At 43.9% G+C, this 27,236-nt stretch overlaps 1 protein-coding gene and 1 pseudogene across 4 annotated transcripts in view; one reads left to right on the forward strand and one right to left on the reverse strand.

Moving 5' to 3' along the window:
- Positions 1–26,575, reverse strand: part of rufy2 (RUN and FYVE domain containing 2) — a 62,530-nt gene extending 35,955 nt beyond the window's left edge. For 2 of the 4 annotated variants that reach the window (XR_012096090.1, XR_012096089.1), the window contains exons 1-7: positions 26,010–26,572; positions 25,030–25,203; positions 22,151–22,268; positions 20,624–20,725; positions 16,243–16,366; positions 11,048–11,112; positions 9,642–9,707 (exon numbers count right to left, since the gene is read on the reverse strand). Coding sequence is in view for 2 of the 4 variants with exons in the window: in XM_073027157.1 (XP_072883258.1) it covers positions 9,642–9,707; positions 11,048–11,112; positions 16,243–16,366; positions 20,624–20,725; positions 22,151–22,268; positions 25,030–25,203; positions 26,010–26,244 (884 nt within the window). In the remaining 2 variants the exon portion in view is untranslated. Of the gene's footprint in view, positions 1–9,641; positions 9,708–11,047; positions 11,113–16,242; positions 16,367–20,623; positions 20,726–22,150; positions 22,269–25,029; positions 25,204–26,009 lie in introns of all 4 variants that reach the window. The other 2 variants (XM_073027157.1, XM_073027158.1) reach the window with 2 other exon arrangements.
- LOC140715247 (U6 snRNA phosphodiesterase 1 pseudogene) lies at positions 1,860–2,667 on the forward strand (annotated as a pseudogene).
- Positions 26,576–27,236: the final 661 nt, after the last annotated feature.

Genomic DNA, 27,236 nt, shown 5'->3' on the forward strand with positions numbered 1-27,236 from the left:
TGGCTTTCCTCTGGTAGGTTGACCCCCCGCCCCCCAACAGTATCCGAAGAGTGTTATACTTGTTATCGAGAGAGATGGCCACACGGTTATCCTGCACTGGCTGCTTATCCCCTTTCTCACTCTTGGTGGTTACCCAGTTACCTGTGCCCTGCAACTTAGATGTGACTACCTCCATGTACCTCTTGTCAATCAACCCCCCCCCTCAGCCTCGCAAATATTCTGGAGTTCATCCGGCTCCAGTTCCCTAACACGGTCTGTAAGAAGCTGCAGATGGATGCAACACTTGTAGTTGTCAGGGACACTGTAGGTCTCCCTGTCTTGTCACATACCGCAAGAGCATTCCACTGTCCTGCCCGGCATTCCCACTGCTTTAACTGTGCAGTAAGAAAGAAAGAAACTTACCAGAAGCTTATCCTAGCCTCCACCTCTCCTTGCCAAAGCCTCAAGCTTCCCACTCTAACCCTGGCTCACTCACACAACGGCCACTCCACTTAAACCTAACTTTTTAATTTGCTTTTGACAAATGCCTAATTACCCAACAATCTCAAACTTACTGTAAAATCCTGACAGGCCCCACTCGCTTTTTTAAAATCTCATGCTGGAATTTAAACTGTATGTGGGTTGGCACGGTATCATAGTGCTTAGTTACAGTACCAGCGACAAGGGTTAAATTTCCGCAGCTGCCCGTGAGTGTGTGGGTTTCCTCCCACACTCCAAAGACATACCGATTGATAGGTTAATTGGTCATTGTAAATTGTCCCGCGTTTAGGCTATGGTTAAATCAGAGGGATGCAGGGTGGCAGGGCTCAAAGGGTTGGAAGGGCCTGTTCTGCACTGTCTCTCAATTGCTCACTCCCCACAAGTAAAAGTTCATGATCTCAATTTTGAAAGGACTTTTACATTGAACAGAAGGGCTCTGGGTACTGTTGTAGAGCAGAGGGATCTTCGAGTACAGGTGCATCGTTCCCCTGAAGTGGAGTCACAGGGATAACAAAGCAGCGATGAAGGTTTTTGACATGCTGGCCTTCAACAGTCAGGGCATCGAGTATAGAAGCTGGGAGGTCATGTTGCCATTGCACAAGATGTTGGTGAGCCTCATTGGGGGCATTGTGCTCAGTTTTGGTCACCCTGTTAGAGGAAGGATGTGATCAAACTGAAAAGAGTGCAAAAGAACATTTACAATGATGTTAACAGAACTTAAAGAGACTAAGTTAAGAACTTAAAGAGACTTAGATAGGCTGGGCCTTATTCCTTGGAACATAGGAGACTGAACAGTGATCTTAGAAAGTTATACAAAATCATGAGGGGTGTAGATAATGTCTTTTTTCCAGGCTGAGGATTCAGAAAAGTAGAGGACATAGTTTTAAGGTTAGAGGTGAAAGGTTTAATAAGAACTTGAGGGGGGGTAACTTGTTTTTTTTTAAAAAGAGAGAGGGTGGTAGACATGTGGAACCGGGTGCCAGAGGAAGAGGTTGAGGTAGGTACATTAGTAAATGGACAGGTATACATGGATGACAGGGTTTAGGAGGGTTATGGGCCAAGTGCTGGGAAATGGGAATAGCTTGAATTTAGACCTTAGTTGGCATGGACAAATATTGGCCAAAGGGCCTTATTTCATACGGTATAACCCTATGACTCTTTATGCTCTCAAACTACCTTGTAGTCCAAATGAATCTTTACTACTGTCAGTGCACAAATATACCACTGATAAGGCAGTCACGGTTAAGTAGGGTACCTTAACAACTTGAGCATGTACGAAGATAGGAAAGGTTTAGAGGGGAACACAGCGTGTAACTCCTGGTTTAAGATGGCCATGGCGGCGGTCGCACAGCAACCGAAGTGAGGGCACCAGGAGTGGGATGTTCCTGGCGAATGATAGCAGCAGCGAGGATGAGGAGCAGCAGAAAGAACAACACCCTCCATCACTGCTGCGGCCAGGGGTCCGAGGGGATGGCGGAGGCAGAGCTGCCGCCAGTGGGCCCGAGCTGAAACCCCAGCGACTGCCCATACCAGACAGTGTAACGGGAATGCTCAAGCGGCTGGAGGAGCACGTGGATGACAGCAGCGAACACGATGGTCGAATCCGCAGCTTTCCGCACCAACGAGGGAACTGGTCAACACTTGTGTACTTGGAATATTATCCTGAAGCGGAGTTTCTAGAACTTGTTGATCTATTACTGACGCACCTACAAACGCACAGGCTGCTTCTGACTCACATGACGGAGTTCCATAGAAGTCTATCACATGCAGTGGTGCTACGCCGTCACTGGATAAGCAGCTTTGTGGAATCCTTAAAGGATAGGATGACCTTTTTTGACAGGTTTTACTGCCTTTCAGACAAAGTGAAGATCTACTGTAATCAAGAGAAGACCAGGACCTTTCTTGGTCTAGAAGTTTCAGCTAGTGGTGACCATCTCCTGGAAATGGTCAAAGAAGTGGACAAGCCCCTGGAGGAGTTCAATCTGAAAACTTATTATAAGAACCCTTCCTTTCACATGAGTGTGGCTTGGTGTTTGGGGGCATTCTACTGCTGAGCTTGAGAAACACCTATAGGAGTTGCAGGAGCTGGTGGATACATTTGAAAACAGTGCCAGGATCCTTCAAATGTACGCAGATCAAGCTCGGTGCAAAACAGGAAACAAGATTTTCTCCTTTCCCCTGCGATAGCTGCTGAGAAGGTCTTGACGATGAGATAGAAGTGGACGGCAGGTTGAAACAGCTCTGAAAACGGCCCTATTCTTTTCCAGTCAACTGTTCAGTTATGTAACGATGATGTCACCTCTTTACCTTTCATGGATCATGCATAGTGCCTAATTCATCAGTGCATAAACTAGACCTTTGTTAAATAAAGACCACTGCAGTTTTAAATGGAACAAAGCAGTGTGAAAATAAGATTGTCTTGAACTCAAAGCTGAAGTGAAATGAATGAATATTAATTTAAAATCCATCATATAATGGGTTTAAGGTGAGGGTGCAATAGGCTTTATGAACCCAAGGGACACAGTTTTGACCTTGATATGGAATGAGCTGACAATGGAAGTGCTTGAAGTAGATACAGGACGTAATCCATATTTAAAGACACTTGCAGAGCATCAGATAGGAAAGGTTTCGGGGGGGGGGGGGGATATGGATCAAACAATGGTAAATGGGACAAGATTAGAGTGCGGTCATGGTTAGCATGGACCAGTTGGGCCGAATGTCCTGTTTCTTTGTGGTATGACTCTAAAAGCAGACTTGCCTTTATGTACATAATACAATTTAAGCCTATTGCTAAATTATTAGAGGTTTAAGTTCATTTATACTATTTTCAGCAAATGAACTACAGTCGTTTAACAAACTGACTCAATGTTGCCTTTCCAAGGGCAGCTAAGGTTGTGTAGTTACTAATGACTAGCTTTTAGGATGTTGATCTCATTCAAAGAATGAACTTTAAAAAGAGCTGTGAAGTAGCTGAGCTTTACAGTAATTTCTATTTTTCCAATTTCTATTCATTGTTGGCTTTTTAAAAACTATTTTAATGATTTTGATACTAAACCAAAGATTGAAACAAACGAAGGTTTGAACTGTTTAGTGTTGCAGTCTTCTCAATGTTGTTCTTGAATAATAAAAATAAAGGAAAGGTTTAGAGGGATATGGGCCAAATATGGTCAAGTACACTAGCTTAGATGGGAATCTTGGCTAGCATTGACCATTTGGGCTGAATGGCCTACTTCGCTGTTATATAACTCTATGACCTTTAGTCTTGAGACATCACTAAGGTTGAAAGTCCATGGAGGGAAGAAGCCTTGCAGCTCCTTTGGTAGAGATGTATATATGGGTGGAACTCAAAAACAGGAAGGATGCAATCACTCTAATGGGATTGAACTACAGACCCCCCAGTAGCCATGAGACATTGAGGAACAGAAATGCAGACAGATTAAGGAAAGGTGCAAAAACAACAGTGTTGTTGTTATGGGGCACTTCAACATCTCTAATACCTGGGACCTTCTTAGTGCAAAAGGTTTAGATGGGGCAGAATTTGTTAGGTGTATCCAGGAGGGTTTCTGAATAAATATGCAGATAGGCCAACAAGAGGAGGTTCTTGTGTACTGGTCCTTGTGTAGGGCAATGAGCCTTGCCAGCTGACTGAACCTTGAGTAAGTGAGTAGTTAGGAAACATGACACAACTCCTTAAGTTTTAAGATAACTATAGATAAGAAGTATGGACCTTGCGGGTGAGTATTATATTGAAGAACAGCGAATTATGAGAGCGTTAGGCAGAAATTAGGGAGAGTTATTGGGAACAGCTGTTTTTGGGCAAGACAATATCCAACAAGTGGAGGGTGTTTAAAGGCCAAAGGCATAGAGTACAGGATCTTAGGGTCCAAGTTCATAACTCACTGGAAGTTGCTGCACAGTTCGATAGAGTGGCAAGAAGCCATTTACCTACTTACTGAGAGACAGCATGGAATAAGCTCTTCTGGCCCTTCGAACCACACTGCTCAGCAACCCACCGATTTACCCTAGCCTAATCACGGGACAATTTACAATGACCAATTAACCTACCAACCAGTATGCCTTTGGACTGTGGGAGGAAACCGGAGCATCCAGAGGAAACGCACATGGTCACAGGGAGAACGTACAAACTCCTTACAGGCAGTGTTGGGAATTGAACCTGTAACGCCTGTACTGTGAAGCATTGTGCTACCATGCCACCCCAATGGGCGTATGGCATGCTTGCCTTTACTAGTCGAAGCATTGAGTTCAAAAGTCAGAAAGTTATATTGCAGCTTTATAAAACTCTAATTAGGCCACATCTGGAGTATCGTATACAGTTCTGGTCGCCCCATTACACTGGACAAAAAAGATTTTGCTTCCTGAATACTTTTGGGTATACCTTATGAATTTTGCACTGCTGATCATGAAAATCACCATGAAATTTCCCTATCATGCACTATTTTTTAAAATTGCTTATATCTGTAATTTCAATTCATAATTTAAGTCAATTAAAATATTGCCCACAGTGTAAAATTGGTGACAAAGACAAAGCCAGGTCTGCTGACATTTGTTGTGCAACATGCTATCAATCTTTGAGCTCACCACAGATACTCGGAACTCAATGCTGTTCAGTCTCCTGATGATATGGTGAGCAGAAGGGTCATGTGACCGGCTGCTACTTCTGCTTGGCCAGTGTGTCTGGTTTCTCTGCTAAAAACAAGAAATCCATTGAACACCCCAATCTCCCTTCAGCCACGAGACCTGTGTTGCAGAATGACAGTCTTCAAAGCCACCAGAGACACGGAGTCTAAAGGAAGCGGACAAAGATGCCATGATCCACGAGTCAGGAATGCAAAACGACACTGATACTAACATGAGGAAATCTGCAGATGCTGGAAATTCAAACCACACACACAAAATGATGGCCACATGATGATCTAAGGTGGCAGTGCGACGCAGCTTGCAGCGGCCACTCCGGAACTGATTATCTGTTATTTGTGAAGTGGGGTGCCGTGCACAATCATAATCGATTGAAAACAGACGTGGGAGCATGGAGGAAAATTGGGAAATTCCAAGAAGACCTTCTTCGTTGCTGCTGCTGCTGCTGTGAGGTCCGGGACTCTGCTGGGAAGAAAAGGCCCCCAGTCCTCGGGGTCGCGTTGCCGATGGCCGTTGGCGGGAGCGTCTTAATATGCTCGGAGGTTCGACGGACTCAGGTCGCTTTCGGTGTGTGCTGCGTCTGCAAGGCTGAGTCAGGCGGCGCCTTGGAAGTCCATAGCGGGGGTACTCCCTTCTGTCGCCGGCGTGGGATGGCGAGTCTGTTGGGACCCTGGGGACTTGTGGAAACTGTGGTGATTTCTTTTGAACTTACAGTCCTTTAATATCTTGGGACTATTTTTACTGTGCCCATAGTCTGTTTTTTATCAATTATGCTATTGTTTGCACTGTTGTAACTATATGTTGTAATTATGTGGTTTTGTGCAGATCTTGTAGCTTTAGTTTTTGTTTTGTCTGGTGGATTTGGAGCTCCTTTCCGGGGAACGCGCTAGATGGTAGCACGATATTAATATGCAGCAGCCTCTCCGGACTCTGGATTGGGGATTGCCAAATGTTATGTGGATTTTCTGGTGTAGTCTGTTTTGTCATATGCTTTTGTGATATCATTCTGGGGGAACGTTGTCTCATTTTTTAACTGCATTGCATTTGTGGTTTCTAAAAGACAATAAACTGAATCTGAATCTGAAAACGCTGGTGGAACGCAGCAGGCCAGGCAGCATCTATAGGAGAAGCACTGTCGACATTTCGGGCCGAGACCCTTCGTTAGTCCTGACGAAGGGTCTCAGCCCGAAATGTCGACTGCTACTAATACAGATTTTGAACCCTTAATGTTATCTGAGCCTCATTTGTAAGAGTTAAAGGACCTGGTCAGAGACTTGGGTTTGTCAAAGGCAAAAGCAAAATCACTGGGTTCAAGATCGTCAAGGATGGAAACTGCTGTCACCAGGCACAAAAATGCCACGAAGGACTTCGATATTTGAGCAGATGTTTCCCAGAATAACTGCTGCCAAGATTAAGGAAGGCATTTTTGTTGGACCACAAATCAAACAAGTCGTCAGTGACAGGCAATTCAAAGACCTTCCAGTGGGACCGGGGAAAATCACATGAAAGGCATTCAAGGATGTTGTTGAAAATTTTCTTGGCAACCACAGAGCACCGAACTACGTGCAGCTCGTTGACAACGAGCTTTAAGCATACCAAACCATGAAGTGCAACATGTCACTAAAGATTCACTTTCTGCATTCCCGTTTAAATTTCTTCCCTGCAAATCTTGGCGCTGTTAGCGATGAGCATGGTGAAACGCTTCACCAGGACTTTGCAGTCGCAGAGAAACGGTATCAGGGCAACTGGAATCCATCAACGCTGGCTGATTATTGTTGGATACTTAAGCCAGAAGCCTCAGACGCTGAGTACAAATGAAAATGATCAACAGAACATTTTCAGCCTAGTTGAACTATTACAAAGCGTCAGCACTGTTATGCAATTAAACACATTATATTCAATAAACGTTAATTTTTGTTTCCTCAGATTTCTATGTGATACAAGTAGTATGAAATTATATTTGCATTCAGCTTCAAGTTGTCCATTATAACCATAAAAAACTTCTGCGGAAGTAACACTTCTGAAAAAAATTGCTGTCCAATGCTATCAGAACTTGCAGCAGGGTCTGGACCAGCTGGGAAAATGGGCTGAATAATGCCAGAGGGAATTCAGTAAGGACAAGTGTGAGGTGTTGCACTTCAATAGGACCAGTAGAACTTCAGTAGGTCTTACACAGTGAACGATAGGGCACTGAGGAGTGCTGTTAGAACAAAGGGATCTGGGAATACAGGTGCACAATACATTGAATGTGGTTGCACAGATAAAGAGGGACAAAGAAATTTTTTGCCATTTTGGCCTTCATAAATCAAATTACTGAGTACAGGAGATGGGATGTCATGTTAAAAGTTCTATAGGATGCTGGGGAGGCCTAAATTGGAGTAATTTTGGTCACCTACCTACTAAGGAATGTTGCTGGTTATAAGGAAAGATTGAATAGTTCAGGACTTCATTCTTTGGAACATAAGAACATAAAAACATCAGAAATAGGAGCAGGAGTAGGACATCCGGCCCATCGAGCCTACCCCACCATTCAATAAGATCATGGCTGATCTGTCTGTAAACTCAGCTCCATCTACCTGCCTTATCCCCATAACCCTTAATTCCCTTACTATGTAAAAACCTATCTAACTGTTCCTTAAATATATTTAGTGAAGAAACCTCAACTGCTTCCCTGGGCAGAGAATTCCACAGATTCACCACTCTCTGGGAAAAAGGTTCTCCTCATCTCCGTCCTAAATCTTCTCCCCTGAATCTTGAGGCAATGTCCTCTAACTCTAGTCTCACCTACCAATGGAAACAACTTTCCTACTTCGATCTTCTCTATCCTTTTAAAATTTTGTATGTTTCTATAAGATCTCCTCTCATTCTTCTGAACTCCAGAGTATTGTCCCAGGTGACCCAATCTCTCCTTATAGGTTAACCCCTTCATCCTTGGAATCAACCTGGTGAACCTCCTCTGCACTGCCTCCAAAGCCAGTATATCCTTCCTCAAGTATGGAGGCCAGAACTGCACACAGTACTCCAGGTGCAGCTTCACCAGTACCCTGTACAGTTGCGGCATGACCTCCCTGCTCTTGAATTCAATCCCTCTAGCAATGAAGGCCAACATTCCGTTTGCCTTCTTAATAAACTGTTGTACCTGCAAGCCAACTTTTGCAATTCATGAACAAGCACTCCCAAGTCCCTCTGCACAACAGCATGCTGCAACCTTTCACTATTTAAATAATAATCTGCTCTTCTATTATTCCTTCCAAAGTGGATGATATCGCATTTACCAACACTGTATTCCATCTGCCAGACCTTGGCCCACTCACTTAACCTATCTATATCCCTCTGCAGACTCTCCACATCCTCTGTACAATTTGCTTTTCCACTTGGTTTAGTGTTATCAGCAAATTTTGCTACACTACACTCAGTCCCCTTCCAAATCATCAATGTAAATGGTAAACAGCTGCAGGCCCAGCACTGACCCCTACAGTACCCCACTCACCACTGACGGACAACCGGAGAAACACCCATTTATACCAACTCTCTGCCTTCTATTGGTTACCCAATCCCCTATCCATGCCAATGCACTTCCTCCAACTCCATGCATCCGTACCTTATTTATCAATCTCCTGTGCAGCACCTTATCAAACACCTTCTGGAAATCCAAGTATACGACATCCACCTGTTCCCCTTTATCCACTGCACTCATTATGTCCTCAAAGAACTCCAGTAAGTTTGTCAAACAGGACCTGTCCTTTCTGAATCCATGCTGCATCTGTCTAATGGAACTACTCCTTTCTAAATGTTCGCTATTTCTTCCTTAATGACAACTTCAAGCATTTTCCCGACTACAGATGTTAAGCTAACTGGCCTATAGTTGCCCGTCTTTTGCCTACATCCTTTTTTAAAAAGTGGCTTGACATTTGCTGTCTTTCAATCCACTGGACCTGCCCAGAGTTTAGAGAGTTTTGATAAATGATTAACATTGAGAAAAGAACACTGAACATTGATAAACATAGTTTTGATAAACGTAGAACCTTGAGAGGAGATTGGATAGAGATATACAAAGTTATGAGGGGTACAGATAGGGTAAATGCAAACAGGCTTTTTCAACTGAGGTTGGGTGGGACTAAAACTAGAGGCCATGGGCTAAGGGTAAAAGGTGAGGTTTAAGGGGAAAATGAGGGTAAGCTTCTTCACTCAGAGGGTCTTGAGAGGGTGGAACGAGCTGCCAGCACAAATGGTGCATGCAAGCTCAATTTCAATGGTTAAGAGAAGTTTGGATAGGTACACGGTTGGTCGGGGTATGGTCTGGGTGCAGGTTGATGGGAGTAGGCAGTTTCAATGGTTCTGTACAAACTAGATGGGCCAAAAGGCTGGTTTCTGTGCTGTATTTTTCTATGATTCTATGACAAGGCCAGAGTCATTACGAGTCACAGACATGGTCAAAAAATGCACCTCACAGACAAGAGCAAAATCATTACAGGAGGATATCATAAACATTGAGAGAAACATACGTCAGCTGCCGATTGAGCTCTTCCACGTAGTTCTTCTGATCTAGGATTGCAGCAATCTGTCCATCACTAATAAAAAGAGACAAATTTATAAGGCATCAGGTAAACACCAAATACTGATATTACAGCACAGTAAGGCCCTTCAGCCCATAAAGTTGTGCTGATCTTTTAACATACTCCAAGATCAACCTACATAGCCCCCATCCTACCATTTTTTTAAATCCACGTGTCTATCCAAGTGTCTCCTAAATGTCCCTAGTGTATCCATCTCTACCACTACTCCTGACAGGACACACCACTCTGTTAAAAAAACACTAAGCTCTAACATTCCCCTTACACCTTTCTTCAAGCACCTTATCCGTGCTGTGTACATACATCTACTGATGCCTCTTGGACACATCTTCAGTGATGTTCCTGGAATCATTGGGTGTTTCAACATCATACACTCTCCTCCAGGTGACCCAGCCGGGGCTGATCAGACCCCACCTTGTGTCTGAATGGCCAGCTAAAGGACAGTAGGATGAAAAACCATTCTGCATGTCCAATTACGCCTCCTTTAATAAAAGGCTGTCAATTGATTATGCTAATTGCATTAATTGCAAACATAAATTAAAGGAGGGTTATGTGGGAGAGAAGAGTTAGATTAATCTCAGAATAGGTTAAAGGGTCAACACAACATTGTGGGCTGACGGGCCCATACTGTGCTGCACTATACTCTATGTTAAAACACTAACTTCTTAAAATGCTGATCTAAAAGTTAAAAACTAGCCTTACATAGTTCCTTCTAGAGACCCAACATAACCCACCAGGCTTCTTACAGCCTAAGCCAGCATCCATCACTGCCCTCCCACATCCATCACCCACTGATTTGCCATGAATCCCTACCCTAGCCCAAACAAACAAAAAAATTACATCACTATCCATAGGTAAAATACAGGCAGCGAACACTCTGGAGACCAACCAGCATGGGTGTCAGAAATAAGAGATTACATCAGAATCAAAAGGAACCCCGGCTAACGTAGACGCCTTTTCTCAAGTATTACTATTTCTATTCATTGACCGTTCATGGGAGGTCAGAGAAAACCCATGTGCTTGTTGTTAACTGTAAATGCAGGTTCTCTTTTTGCCAAACAGATCATTATTGTTGAGGGTTGATACCTGTAACACACTGCTATAACCATACCTTTCAGAGTTGATCCCATTAGTCCTGACATTGGGAATGCACCCTGAGAGTTAATTCAGATATTAGGTTATGAGATGCCAGATTGGTTAAGACAGCGAGGTCTTCACTCTTAAGATTTTTTTTGTAAAAACAGCAAAGAAAATTTCAATAGTAGTTGCCTCCTAAGGAAAACTTTTCCCATAGGACATATGTTTCAAAATATTAAAACTACATATACAAAAATTACCTTTCAAAGCACCGACTGTTCTCATTATCACCTTTCAGGTACAAGGAGAAGTCGATGACTCCAACCTGGGGAAGAAATGGGAATAAGGTGAGACCATGTAGAAATGTGGACTGATAAAGTAGTTACAACACAGTGGGCTCCAGGTCTTCATACTCCTGTCTGTTTCTTGTCAGTGTTTAACTTCCTGTCACACTCCTTCCCTGTTCATCTGCAATTACAACGTTCATACCTTCCTGAATTTACTTCCAACATCCTGGGAGAGTTTGTTTTAAGTCGTAACTACTTGCCACGTTGAGGAACTTTTCCTGTTCCCTGCAAATCGAGTCGGAAGTTGTGCCGCACAGGCTTCACCAAGTCAACGTTGACCCATTTGCTCAACTACATTAAAACCATTTGCCTGAATTAGGACTGCGTTCCCGTGACCATGTGGGTTTCCTCCAAATGCTCCAGGTTCCTCCCACATTCCAAAGACGTACAAGATAGGGTTAGTGAGCTGGTGTGTCCTGAGAGGGCCAATATCCTTATGGGTAGGTTTACTCGAGTTATCGGTGGGGGTTTAAACTAATTTGGTGGGGGGGGGGTGAGAACTGGAGTGATCGGGCTGAGGATGGGGCAGTTGGTATACGACTAGATGCAGTGTGTAGTGAGACTGACAGCAAGGACAGGTAGATGACAGGGTAAAATTGCAGTCAGTGAGATGAGTTGAAGTATAACATGGGAGCAAGATTGAAAAGGGTGATGAATACCGGACTGAATGCATGTAGTATAAGAAATAAGGCAGATGGTCTTGCAGCGTAGTTAAGAGATTGGCAGGCATGATGTTGTGGGCACGGCTGAGTTGTGGCTGAACAAAGATCATAGTTCGGAGCTTAATATCCAAGGATAGGCATTGTATTTGAAGGACAGACAGGCAGGCAGAGAAATGGGGTGGCTCTGCTGGTAAGAAATGAAATCAAATCCTTAGAAAAAGGTGACATGGGATTGGAAAATGTAGAATCGTTGTGGACAGAGTTAAGAAACTGCAAGGATAAAATGACCCCGATGGGAGTTATGTACAGGTTTCCAACCAGTAGCCAGAATGTGGGCTATGAATTACAGTGGGAGATAGAAAAGGCATGTCAAAAGAGTAATGTTGCAATAATCATAGGGGATTTCAATATGCCGGTAGATCAGGAAAATCAGGTTGGTGCTGGATCCCTAGAGGGAATTTATAGAATGCCTACGAATACCTTTTTAGAGCAGCTTGTAGTTGAACTCAAAATTCTGGATTAGATGTTATATAATGATCTGGATTTCATTAGGGAGCTTAAAGTAAAGGATCCCTTGGGAGGCAGTGATCATAATATGACAGAATTTACCCTGCAGCTTGTGAAGATAAAATCATAAGTATCAGTATTACTGTGGAGAAAAGGGAATTACAGAGGCATGAGAGAGGAGCTGGCTGAAGTTGATTGGAAGAGGATGCTCAGAGATGATAGCAGAGTAGTAAAGGCTGGTGTTTATGGGGGAAATTCAGAAGACGCGGGAAAGATGCATTTCAAAGATGAAGTATTCTAAAGGAGAATGTAGTAACCTTAGCTCACAAGGGAAGTCAAAGACAGCATAAAAGGCAAAGAGAGGGCATATAATATAGCAAAAATTAGTGGGAAGGTATAGGATTGGGAAGCTTTTAAAACCCAACAGAAGGCATCTAAAAAGCCATAAAATGAGAAAAGATAGGAAGGTAAGCTGTCAACAATATTAAAGCGGATGCCAAAAGTACTCAAAGAATAAAAGAGAGAACAGAGTGGCTATCAGACTGCTAGAAAATGATGCTTGAGAGGTAGTAATAGGGGACAAAGAAATAATGGAAGAACTCAATAAATATTACGTCAGTAGTCACTGTGGAACACATTAGCAGAATGTCAGAAATTTGAGAGTGTCGAGGGCAGAAGTGAGTGTCATTGCTATTACTAACAAGCTGATAATTGGGAAGCTAAAAAGTCTGACGGTAGATAAGTCACCTGAAGCAGATAGGTTCAGAACCAAAGTTCAGAAAGGGGTGGCTGAAGAAATTGTGAGACATTAATAATGAGCTTTCAAGAATCACTAGATTCTGAAATGGTTTTTGAGAACTGGAAAACTGAAAATGTCACTTCTTTCTTTAAGGAGGAAGTGAGGCAAAATAATGACAGGCCGGTTAGCCTGACCTCAGTGGTTGGGAAGATGTTGGAGTCCATTATTAAGGACGAGTTTTCGGAGTACTAACAGGGACACGATAACAGGGCAAAGTCAGCATGGTTTCTATTGTGTCTGTGCAACTACAGGCAGTCCCCGGGTTATGAACAAGTTCCGTTCCTAAGTCCGTCTCAGATTTGTACGTAGGTCGGAATAGGTACATCTGGTATTATTTAGTGTCTGTTAGGCCAATGTTTGTCTTAGTATATAGTATATATTTTATTTTTCTATGCATATAAAACACTTAAGAAACATACATATTTCAATAATTAAACCACTGCGTTGCTTAGTAATAACTGTAGCTTTCATCAGGGCAGGGCCTTTCACATGCTCCATATTCTCACTTTATCCTTTAAAATTGTTCTGATCGTTGACTGACTGTAGCCTAACACTATTCCAGTGACCAATGGCGTTTCACCTCTTTCTGATCGCTTTATTAGTTCCACTTTATTTTCAATTGCGATTCAGCAGCAGCCGCAGGCGGCAAGTCCTGAGCTCCCCTGGGTCCTAAAGTCCACTCGCACTGAGACAGGTTAAATGGGACAAGTGGGGGTGGTGCTGACTGGAAAAGAGGGGTCAGGGTGAATCTTGCTAAGAAAAATGTAAGCCAAGTACAAAGTTACACACTCAACACAGTGTTAATGGCAACGTGATCCAACTTGAAATGGCGGATGGCATTCTCCTTCCTCAAGCTGACGAATTTTTAATATACATAGGCTTTATGGCAGGCTGTTCGTAAGTACCAGTTGTTCGTAAGTCAGACGTTCGTAACTTGGGGACTGCCTGTACATATCAAATTTTTAAAAAGGCAGGCACTCGGAGGTGAAGTTTTCACTTTGCAGAAACAGCAACAAATCAATGTGCATGGGTAAATTATCCATCAATAATTAGTGCTAAGGGGAGTCACTGCACTAAAAGAAATAGATCCATACATTACACTTCCTCCCTCTTTAGATTAATATAAATTAAAACCTTATAAGTAACAAAACATCCAATTTCTCTTTAACAGACCATATTCAGACAAGCATGCTTTTACAATAACAGTGTTTGACTGATTTTTAAAAAAATAACAGTCTATAACCTCACTATACTAAAGATCCAGTCTTTTGGGTGGCGCTGTTTCTTTCAGGATAGCGTATTTGGACCTGTGGAATGGCATCAGGTTTGGCAGGTGTCTTGTCAAAGACAACTTACTCTGTTGCAAGTGTCACGTTGCTGTTAGTGACATGATCATCACTGAGAGGCAAGTCTGGTGACTGCAATGTGTCTGTCATGTTGGATGCAGTCAACTCAGGTGTGTTGTTCAGTTAAGCATCCAGCATTTGGTCTACATAACATCTCCATGCATGATCTCCAATGTCCACTGTGTACATCAGTAGCTATCCTATCAGGAGTCCACTTGTCTTCTCGGTAATCACACGCTAGGTCTTCCTTTCCAACTCGAAGCTCCTTGCTGATTTGCTTCGCAACTGACTGAACTGTTCATTCTGCACTTCCCTCTGTAGATCTGGTTTCAGGAAGTCTATGCAAGATCTCAGATTCTTGTTCACGAAAGCAAACATTGCAGATGTTTGCTTTGTTGTCACATGAACAGAGTTCCGATACACAAAAAGGAAGTTGTCCACTTTGTGCTGCAGAGAAATGTCCTACTTGTTCATAAGCTTTAATGGACTCCTTGAAGGTCTGGACAATCCTTTCAGTTAACCCATTCATTGCTGGGTGGTGAGGAGCTGACTTGAAATGTTTGATACTATTTTTCTTCATGAATAGTCTAAACTCTTCTGACATGTGCTGTGGTCTGTTATCACTCACAATTTGTTCAGGTAAGCCACTTCTGGAGAAGATAGTCCTCATAGTGGAAACAGTCTTTGCTGAGGTGGTTGACTTCATTGGTATGACCTCCAGCCACTTCAAATGAGCATCCACAGCGATCAGAAACATGGAGTCCATGAAGGGCCCAGCAAACTCAATATGCACTCTTTGCAATGGTGAAGATGGCCACTCCCAAGGGTGTAAAGGAGCCTGTGGGGATGCATTTTGAACTTTGTGGCACCCAAACAGCTTCAGGTCAAGTCTTCGATCTGTCTATCTATTCCTGGCCAGCACACACTTTCAACTACAAAGATGGCAGGAGTCTAATGACTTTATTCGACAAGTGCAAGGCTACCTTCTGGATCCTCATACAGAAACATCTCACCCTGTTGTCTCTTTTCACTGATCAGTTCTGCAGTATCTAATTTCAGAGGTGTGGCTGCAGCCTGGAACAACGTGTACAATTAAGATGACCCACCCTGATGCATTGCAGTGTCCAAATCTTGGGTCCAACTCATCACCTAAGCTCTGTGTGCTGTGGACACTTTCTCTAGATGTCACTATGAATCACGTTTCCATAAGCTGCCACACATGCAGCAACAAATAATACCTACTCTGCTAAGCTTCATTTAATAATTTAATTCTTAAAAAAGCAATTACACTTTTCCCCTTACAGCATCAAAGAAACTGCTACGCCTTAGCAGACCTCAGACTTACATTATATTCCCAGGTTTCACCAACTCCGAGTCCGCTGCCTTCAGTTAACCTAATTAACTGGCAGTCTACATTATTGCTTTCCACTTTAATCCAAAATCCAACAGTTAAACTATATTACACAATTAAATACTTAAAAACAAATCAGCCCTTTGTAGATCAAGGTCTGTACTTCAATGACACAACACAGAAGTGAACCCCAGCATGTTCAGAAACAGGGTTCCAGAGATCTTCCGTGCCTTCAGCAACTGGGCCCAGCACAAGTTTCCATCTTTGGAAATGTTACCTCTTCAATAATTGTACACATCTCCGTAATAGCATGTGTCCTGGATGCGTATATATACACACACACGCATGAACTGGCAGAGAAGTGTGTCCTTTCTAGGAAAGAGTCACGCAGATAATAGGTGAATATTTCAGACCAATTGTTAAAGACTAGTCTACAGCCTTACCATGGAATCTAGGTCTTCTCCCTTGACACAGAGATTAGCATCAATCACATTGAGTCCAACCAAAAGTCCAACGATCACTGTGCCTTCCTCTTGCATCATCACTGCGTGTTCCTCATAAAAATCACTGCAAACAAAACAGCAAACAACAGTGATTCGTTGCACCCTCCGAAACAAATGAGATATTTTATCCATAAGAGCTGGTTATTGGAATGTTAATTTTTTAAATATCAATTGATATTATTCCAGCTTAGTCCCATCTCTTCCTAAATATAATAACATGCTGGAGTTTAGTTTCTGATGCAATGATGAGAATTGCCTGCTTCACTAATCAATCAAATCTATTTATTTATTGACATACAGTGTGGAATAGGCCCTTCAAGCTGTGCCGCCCAGCAATCCCCCAATTTAATGCTAGCCTAATTACTGAACAATTTATAATGACCAATTAACCTACTAACCGGTACGTCTTTGGAATGTTGGGGGGGGGGGGGGGGGAACTGGAGCACCCAGAGGAAACCTACATGGTCACGGGGAGAACATACAAACTCCTTACAAACAGTAGCAGAAACACCATACATCTCTCGTTATACTTAATTATCGTTTTCCTTTTAAATGCCACAACTAAATCTGTTTCCATTATACGCTCCTGGAAATTCAATCTAAATCTAGTAGCAGGGGATTTCAAATTCCACCATATTAACTGGGATCACGAGGATTAGATGGGGCAGAATTTTTGAAATGCATCCAGGAGTCCTTTTCTGTCAAACAGACAGTCCTAATAGGGACTAACCAGAGTGAAAAAAGGGTAAAGATGACAATCTACAGAACTGTGGACATGAAAGGATATCAACAACAGTCCTGTATTGTTATAGCGAAAGAGAGGAGAGTTGGTAGGTACAGAGCACTTAAAAACAGGAGAGACCTTTAGAGCCGTAGTTATACAGTGCTGAAATGGGCCTTTCAGCCCATCTCACAAATGCCAACCAAGGTGCCCACCCAATTTTGCTTGACTTGGGGCATATCCCTGTAAACACTTCCTATACAACAAACCGGTTCAATTATCTTTGAAAAGTTCTAATGGTATCATCCTCCACCACCTCCCTTGACAACTTGTTTCATGTAGCCACCACCCTCTGGGTGGGGTAAAAAAAGACTTGTCCCTCAGGATATCCTTAAATCTTCTCCCTCTCACCTTAAACCTGTACCCTTTTGCTTCAGATTCCACTAGCCTGGGTAAAACACTGACCATCCACATGATCTACACCCCTTCTGATTTTATAAACTTCTGTAGGGTCACCTTTCAGCCCCCTTTGCTCCACAGAACACAGTCCAAGCCTGTGCAGTCTCTCCTTATAACTCAAGCCCTCTGGTCCTCGTAACATCCTCGTGAATCTTGTCTGCACCTTTTCCAGTTCAAAGCCAGGCAGTTTTACCCTGGGAAACTGTGACCATCCACATTACCCAGGACCCTCACATTTTTATCTTCTCTTTCCAGCTTCTGATGAAGTTCAAAGTAAAATTTATTTATTATCAGACTACATACATGTCCCTGAGATTCATTTTCCTGCAGGCATACTTAGCAAATCTACAGAACTGTAACTGTAAACAGGATCGACAGACAACAAACTGTGAAATAGCGATAAATAACAAGATAGAGTCCTTAAAGTGAGATCATTGATTGTGGGAACACCGGAAACAGAATGAGTGTAGTTACAAACAAGAAAAAATCTAGAGATGCTGGAAAACCAGCAACACATATAAAATGCTGGAGGAACTCTGCAGGCCAGGCAGCATCTATGGAAAGGAGTACAGTTGATGTTTCAGGCTGCGACCCTTTGGCAGGACTGGAGAAATAAAGCTACTCCTCAGCATAAGCCATGGCAGTACCTAGAGAGTGTTGAGGGGTACAGGTGCATGCTTCCCTGAAGGTGATGATACAGGTAAGACAGGATATTGAAGGAGGAACCCAGCACATTCACCTTCTTCACCCAGGGCATCAAGTACTGGTACAACAAGCTGGAGGTCGGGCAGCATCCGTGGAAACGAGTAGTCAATGTTTCGGGCCGAGACCCTTTGTCCTGATGCTGCCCAACCTGCTGAGTTTCTCCAGCTTGTTGTATGTGTTACTTTGACCACAGCATCTGCAGTGTACTTTGGGCATCAACTACTGGTGCTGGACTGTTACACTGTCATGGTACACGTAGCTAGTGAGACCACAATACTGGTTGCTAGCACAATGATATTCTACAGCAAGGATATAAATAAGCTGGAAAGCACCAGGGAGAGGTTCACCAGCGAGCTTGGTTCAAAAGGCAAAGCTGAATAGGCTGGGGCTTTTCTCCGCCTGGAGCACAGGCACTAAAGGATGACTATATAAGGCTACACAAGCTATTGAGGGGTGCAGAGAAGATACTTTTCCCACATTAAGGTTTAAGATAAAAGGAGATGTCAGTTGTCTCAGCAGGTGTGAAAGTGGATCAAACTCAGGGCCTGATAAAGATACATCCCAGACTGTCCTGGGACTCGAGGGATCATGATGTCCAGCCCCTTGGGATGAACATTGAATTCTCCAATTTCCGGTAATTCCCTCCCCTCCCTTCCCCCATCCCAGTTTCACTCTGCCTCCTCCTCCAGCTGCCTATCACCTCTCATGATTCTGCCTTCTTCTACTACCCATAGTGCTTTCCCCTTACATTCCTTCTTCACCTCTCCAGCCTATCCCCTCCCTGCTTCCCCTCCACCACCCCTTGATCTTTCCTCTGATTGGTTTTTCACCTGGCACCTACCAGCCTTCTCCTTCCCACCCTCCCCCAGCTTTATAGGGCCCCTGCCCCCTCCCTCTTCAGTTCTGATGAAGGGTCTAGGCCTGAAGCGTTGACTGTTCGTTTCCATGGATGCTGCCCAACCTGCTGAGTTCCTCCAGTGTGTTGCTTTGACCCCAGCATCTGCAGAGTATTTTGTGTTTATCATGTCCTGTTACTGATCCATTCACTGTTCCTGGAATATTGTCCTGATGGAAATATTCAAATCTTTGCTGACACAGGTGAGGTGCTAGATAACATGAAGACCTCAAATATGAGATTCAAGAAGGGAAGCAGGGGTAAACCAGGTAATTATGGGCCAGTTAGTCTAACATCAGTTGTAGGGAAAAAATATCCTGAGGGACAGAATTAATCCCCATTTAGAAAAGCAGGATTGTCAGATATGGTCACAGCATGGCTCTGTTGGCTGCAGATTGTCCGTCTGTTTAACTTCATTGTCACAGAGAAGTACAGCACACACCCAGTTCCTTTGGCCCATCCAGACCATGCGGAACCATTCAAACTGCCTACTCCCAATGACCTGCACCAGGACCATAGACCCATACCCCTACCATCATGTACCTACCCAAACTTCTCTTAAATGTTGAAATCGAGTTTGCATGCACCACTTGTGCTGGCAGCTCGCTCCACACTCACACGACCCTCTGAGTGAAGCAATTTCCCCTATTTTCCCCTCAACTTTTCACCTTTCACCCTTAATCTCAAGTTGAGGTCCCATCCAATCTCAGCGGAAAAAGCCTGTTTGTATTTACCCTATCTATACCCCTCATAGTTCTGTATGACTCTATCAAATATCCCCTTGATCTTGTGTGTTCTAGGGAATAAAGTTCTAACCTACTCAATCTTTCCTTATAACTCGGGTCCTCCAGTCCTGGCAACATCCTTGTAAATTTTCTCTGTACTCTTTCAACCTTATTTATACCTTTCCTGTAGGTAGGTGACCAAAATGGACAGAATACTCCAAATAGGCCTCACAAACGTCTTATAGAACAACAACATAAGATCCCATCTCTTGTACTCAATGCACTGCTTTATGAAGGCCAAAATGTCAGAAGCTTTCTTCACGACCCTTTCTACCTGTGATCGCACTTTCAATGAATTATGGACCGCAACCAGATCCCTTTGTTCTACCACACTCCTCAGTGCCCTACCATTTACTATAGACAATAGGAGCAGGAGTAGGCCATTTGGCCCTTTGTGCCAGCACCGCCATTCACTGTGATCATCCACAATCAGTACCCCGTTCCTGTCTTCTCCCCATATCCCTTGGCTCCGCTATCTTTAAGAGCTCTATCTAACTCTTTCTTGAAAGCATCCAGAGAATTGGCCTCCACTACCAACTGAGGCAGAGCATTCCATAGATCCACAACTCTCTGGGTGAAGAAATTTTTCTTCAACTCCATTCTAAATGGCCTACCCCTTGTTCTTTAACTGTGGCCTCTGGTTCTGGACTCCACCAACATCGGGAACATGTTTCCTGCCTCTAGCGTGTCCAATCCCTTAATAATCTTATGTTTCAATCATTCATCCAACATGAAATACGATAGGATAAGATCCACCTGAACACATCTTTTCTGAAAACCATGCACCGCAGATAGTCCGCCAGCTTCTTCTGCATCATGGCCAGCCTTAACCAGGCACGAGCTCGTCCGAGAGGAGTCCTGCAAGGGAACAGCAGCCACAATGGTTAGTTACATCTCCAGCAGAGATTAGAATGTCTGCACTTGCTCTGTGTGCTTATTGACCACGGCAATGCTCTGTATACACAAGTGAGAACCTGACCCGATGCTGCACGTGGCTACAGCATCACTAGCTATCCCAATCCAACAAACTTCAGCAGCTGGAGTAGCACCAGTGAGTTGGAGCAACCCAAGAAGAGAATCAGAATCAGGTTTATTGTCACCAGCATGTGATGCGATTTGTTAACTTAGCAGCAGCAGTTCAATGCAATACATAATCTAACAGAGAGAGAAAAAAATGATAAAATAAAAATAATAATAAACAAGTAAATCAATTACAGTATACATATATTGAACAGATTAAAAATCGTGCAAAAACCAGAAATACTGTTTATTAAAAAAGTGAGGTAGCTTTTCAAGGGTTCAACGTCCATTTAGGAATCGGATGGCAGAGGGGAAGAAACTGTTTCTGAATTGCTGAGTATGTGCCTTTAGGCTTCTGTACCTCCTACCCGATGGTAACAGTGAAAAAAGGGCATGCCCTGGGTGCTGGAGGTGCTTAATAATGGATGCTGCCTTTCTGAGACACCACTCCTTGAAGATGTCCTACGTACTTTGTAGGCTAGTACCCAAGATGGAGCTGACTAGATTTACAACAGTAGCCCCTCCATAGCAGACAGTGATGCAGCCTGTCAGAATTTCTCCACGGGATGACTATAGAGGTTTTTGAGTGTAATTGTTGACATGCCAAATCTCTTTAAACTCCTAATAAAGTATAGCCACTGTCTTGCTTTCTTTATAACTACATCAATAGGAGGAAGGACTATAAACACACAAAACTGTGCATTTACATCCTCAGGACAGCACAGATGCGTTAGTACTCTCACTCCCACTGCAAACAAGCTATGGCATGTGCAGCTCACAGACCTCGAGAGTGCAGTCACTACAGGTATTTGGGAATCTTAGCAGCCTGCTGTAGAACTTCAGGAAACATCAGACCATCTCCAAGGGTCTAAGCCACCTCGGAGCCTAAATCAGCCAGTCAAGACACAAGCCACTGCTGTAAGACACACGACCTGCAACCACGGTGAGCAACAAACCTTTTAATTTGCTTCCCAACTGCGAACAACTAAGCACAGTACAGCACCCTGCTAAGGCCTGACGAGCCTCGTGTAGTGTCTGTCAGTGGGAAACCTGTGGCTCCAGTACATGAAAATTGACCCAATCAAAACTGATCCTTTGCTCACCTCCTGGCTTAATGGCCATTTGTAATAGAACGAGCAGTAGCTGATATCTCACCGAACTCAATAGGAAACTGAGCTGAAGGGCCTGAACCAAGAGATTCCTCTTCACATGTTTCAAAAACAGTTCCATATTTCCTACATTTAGTGAAACAAGATTTCTTACTTTAACCCAGGCAGGTCCCGGACACTTGATGCAATCTCCACAGCTTCAGGACATAACTTCTCCACGAGTTCTAAGGGGCCCCACAGTGACTTGTTCTGACCAAGGAAAGACTTTTTCACTGCAACAAAGAACAGAGAAAGGCCGCGTTATAAATAGCACCAACATCTGAAATTTATCACTGAAGCTTCCGAAGCATTGGCAATAGGCTTCAGAGGTAAGAGTTCCGCTCTTGAGAAAGACCAGAATTAAGATTTTGATGTATAATCCCCATGTAACTGGTAGCAAATCAAGTCCAACTCTATTCCGCTCAGAGAGACCACTCCCAGTGAGATACCCCTAGTTGGAGCCAGTAACACAAGAATGACTCCTGTCACTTGGTCAAGGGCTCTTGAAATGGGTAACCGAGGTGCTCACTGAACATGACTCTTCAGGCACCTATTCCAGAAGATTCTCTGATTTTAAATTGGGATCCAATGAAATTTTAATGCACAAATAATTATAGTGAATTCAGTAATGTGGAATTAATAAGCTACTATTAATAATACTGGCTGTGAAACTATTTGATTGTCATGAAAACTCACCTAGTTCACTAACATCCTATAGTGAGGAAAACCTGCCACTCACTTTGCCCTATTTGGAATTCTAGGCTAATATGAATGCACTGAATGATAAGCCCAGGCATGATAAAGGATTGCTCAGCTCAATAAACCCTGCAAAATTGTCTTCACAAACACCTGGGAACAAGTACTATAACCAAAATGATATGGATGCTGGAAATCTGAAATAGAAACAGAAAATACCATCAATATTCAGCAATGCACTACGTAGGCATGGAGAGATAAACAGAATTAATATTCCAGACTGATAACTTATCACACTTATCACCAGAACTAATATCCCAGATAATGATGATGAGGACGACTCAGGCCTGCGAGGCCAGCATCGGGCATTTTCATGCCTTACAAGGTGCGGAATGAAAGACCGTGTGGCGTGCCACTCCTCACACAGACATTTTGCAGTATTTTTCTTTTATTTTACGAGGTCGAGTTGCGAGCTCAACACTCAACGCAGCACGGATGGAAAGTGTACTCGGGAATAGCCCGACTGGATTCAAACCCGGGAACCTCCGTTCAGGAGTCCGGCGCTGATGGCACTGCACCACCAGCTGAACAGATAAACAGAATTAATATTCCAGATAAACCAGAATTAATATTCCAGATAAACAAAGTTGATATTTCAAACTGATAACTTATCACACTCATCACCAGAACTAGAAACACTTAGAGATAAAGCTAATTTTAAGATGCAGAAAATGTCGGAAGGGTGGTGGTGGGAATATGAAAAGGGAAGGCCTGTAAGGGTGAAACACAACAGATGTTGCTTGTCAAATCAGTAATAAAAGCCTGGAAGAATAATTCTCTGCAATTACCTAACAAATGAAGAAATGCTGGAAATCTGGCATAAAATAACCAGAAATGCAGACTACCTGAATGTGCTGAATTCAATATTCAGTACAGAAGATGTGACTAACTGGAAGATAATTTTTTTCTACTTTGTCACGTGGCACTGAGTCAATCATCGGTAGAACTGAGTTAAACAGGACTAAAACAGAGAAGATTCCATGGAGCCCGCAAACTAGAACTGCCCATCTATTCTGCAGACACCTTCCATCAGAGGTAATGGGGGCCTCCATCAAGTCTAACCATTCATAGCGTTCTTCCCATTTCAAAAATCAGATCAACTTACACATTGTCTTCATTTCCCTCCATACCAACCTTCATCAAAATCAAATGAAAATCAAAAGAAAAGCTGCTGATGCTGAAATCAGAAATTAAAAACAAAAAGATAAACAGTCCTTAATCCAAAACATCAACTCTATTTCTTTTTCACAGATGCTGCCTGACCTGCCCAGTTATTTTCACACACCTTACTATTCCCTGTGGGGAGGGTTCTTGTTATTCAGTTATTTATTTCCCTCCCACTTTCCTCAGCATCTTAAAATGTGTTCATTCCCATCTTTGTCAACAACCAAAACTACTTCTCTCTCCACAGATGCTTCCCAACTTGTCCAAGTATTTTTAGATTTTCTGTTTTTATTTCTGGGGAATGTACCAAAATTTAGAGACACCTGACAATAGTAAAAAAAAATTAAGTTTTTTTCTCCCAGGCACATCACAATTCCTTTGCACAAGTGTCAGGTAGCAACTTCAACTTCAGGTGCATTAGCATCAAATGGACAACTAAGTAAATATTGATCCACAGTCTCCCAACTTAATATAACCATTAATGCACAGAGAGATCCCTGAGTTTCTCAGCTAGGATGCGTCAAAACTCACTTCTCGCTTCTGTGTTTCTCAGGCAGTTGCAATTTAGCCGCTTTTTATTGGGCTTTTGCAGCCGCGGGGGGAGACGCACTTTCATATGGAGCTTGGCCACAATCATACGATGGTCAGCCCAGCACTCTGCACCTCTCATGGCACAGGTGATGAGAACATCCTTGATGTCACTACGTCTCACAATGATGAAGTCGATCATGTGCCATGTGACATAAAGAAAGCAAGGTTTATAGAATATGTGTTTTTAGAATTGGTGGCATTCTCATTTTTATGTGTGGCAGAAATGTGAATTATCAGTAATACAGGAGTTGCAGAATGAAGCATTATATAAACTCCTAATTATACAGTAACCACATTAGCTACTGATAATCCGAGTGGATTGACTAACACTTACAGGCCAGAGTCAAGAATGAACAGTAGTCTCCTGAGACACACGTCACTCAGCCTGGAGGAAACAGCATTCAATCCTCTGTACAGCACGAATTACACAGCTGAATGCAAGTCACTGAGAATAGACTGAATTTGGGATAGGTTACATGATACCTTTCAATCCATGTTTGAGGCAGTGCTCCATCACAATGAAGAACTGCTGTAGTGGGGCGTAATCCGAGTCCAGAGTCCGACCGAAACTCAAGGCCGATTCAATCAGTCCTTTGATACTCAGATTCGCCATGTTCAGTAGGTTTGCTCGTTCAATGGTCATCGGGTCCCTTGGCACTGAGCAACCAGAAACAAATAGTCACAGCTTGATCAGGGCGGCAAACTGATCACCAGGGCAATTTTTGCACCCATCGTTCCCACTCACATATGCCGCATACTTCCAGAGCTGGCACACCCAACTGTCCCATTCTTCATCCCTCTGCTTCCATAAACCCCACTTCCCGCTTCCCCACATGTCCTGAGCCAAGGCACATCCCCCTATCTCTTTAAAAAAAAGGGAGGGAGGGAGGGAAAATTGTACTAGTTGATAGGTAAGAGGTGAGGCCTGGTGAGGGGGACAGTGGGTGGCTGGTGGAGGGGAGGTGATAGTGGGAGAGGTGAAGAGCTTAAGAGGCAATCAATAGGGATGAGAGTAGACCATGGAGGAAAGGGAAGAAGAAGCAGAGGAAGGTGATGGGGCAGATGAGAAGAGATGGGTTGAAGGGACATCTTGTCCACACCCTCCCCTCCTCCAGTAACCCCTCCATCTTCCTCCCCTCTTCCCCTGAACCCCACCCTCTCTTCCACTCTACACCAACCCCACCCAAATCGCACCTGATCCCCCTCCCCCCACGAGATCCGCCCCGTGCCCCCTCCCCCCACGCGACCCGCACCTGCTCCCCCTCCCCCACACAAATCGCCCCACCTTACTCCAAATTGAACGCACCCCATGATCTCCCTACCTTCTCCACTCCTCTCACTCCATCCCCCACCCGACTTGCCCCCCGCACCATCACACCTGACCCCCACCCACCCTCCTATGTGCCGCTACTGTTGCCCACAGCCCCACCCCTCTCCCTGCAGCCGCGTCCGCCCTGACTCACCGCTGCCACTACCTGCAGGTTGCGGGTCACCGTCCGAAGCTGGTACCGTGCAGGTCTCTAACCTTCTGCGGACCAGCTCGGGGCCCGGGGCCTGCCAGCCGACCTCTGCTGCCGGGCCCCGCTCCTCCTGAAGCCGTAGGATCCCGAAGGTCCGCTCCGGATCCCGAGCGTCCCCGTCCGCTAGGCCGAGGCCTGGGGGTAGCCCCGGATCGCGCTCTCGCTCCAGACTCGCCATGTACCGGCCCGAGCTCGGTTCGGCTCTACACCGATCCCGGCGGCTCCGCTGCTCCTGCCGCGATGGGTGTGCCCCGCCTCCGAGAAGCTTGCCTCAGTCCACCTCCCTGATTCCAGCCCATCAGGGACAGCCCGGCATCAACTCGCCGCTGCAAAAGCTCGTCCCCCCGCGGATGCAAGAGTCAGAATATGCCTGGGTGGGTGAATAATTAACCTCAAACAGCTTGCCACCCGCCATGACAAATCAGTTCATTTGCCATCCCGTCCATCACCCTAGTCATTCACTCCGCTACTGCCTCCAGAGGTGCAACCTCCTCCTTCAAGGGCGGTAGACAGTGGTCAGGAAAGGAGAAGGCAGAGGTCAGGTACAGTCGGCTGAGATCAACGGAATTCCTACAGCAGTATTGGAGATGCCAGAGAGGGATTTTAAAAAAGAAATCAGGGGGAAAACAAAATGGGAAATGAGACAGCTTTGGCAGAGAAGATTTAAAGAGAATCTATAGAGATATTTATATTAAAAGGATTACATATTTTTTTATTTATATTAAGCAGATATATATTATAGTTTATTAAGCAGAAAAAAGTAACTAGGGAAAGTATACGTGCCCTTCAAAGACCAAAATGTACATTTTGTGTGGAGCTGCAGGACATAGGCAATATCCTCAGAGAGAAATTTTCCTTTGTTTTTGTTTACTATTGAGAAAGACATGAAGACTTTGAACCTTTAAATAAATAATGGAAGGTTTTGGAGTTAGTACACATTATAGCAGAATAGCTGCTGGACTTCTCAAACTGCCCAGTTCAAATTACCCCTGTGGCTGTTCCCCTCAATATACTGCTTTGGATACTATGGGGGGGGGGGGGGTGGGAACAGCCTACTTGGGGAAAGCTGCAGTGACCAGGTCTCTGGCACTGAGTCTGTCTCCGTGGCTTAGAATGGAAGGGGAGAGGAGAGGAGTACAGTGGTGATAGGGGATTCAAAATTTAGATGAG

This window comes from Hemitrygon akajei, chromosome 23 (assembly GCF_048418815.1).
Source record: "Hemitrygon akajei chromosome 23, sHemAka1.3, whole genome shotgun sequence".
Taxonomy (NCBI): Eukaryota; Metazoa; Chordata; class Chondrichthyes; order Myliobatiformes; family Dasyatidae; genus Hemitrygon; species Hemitrygon akajei.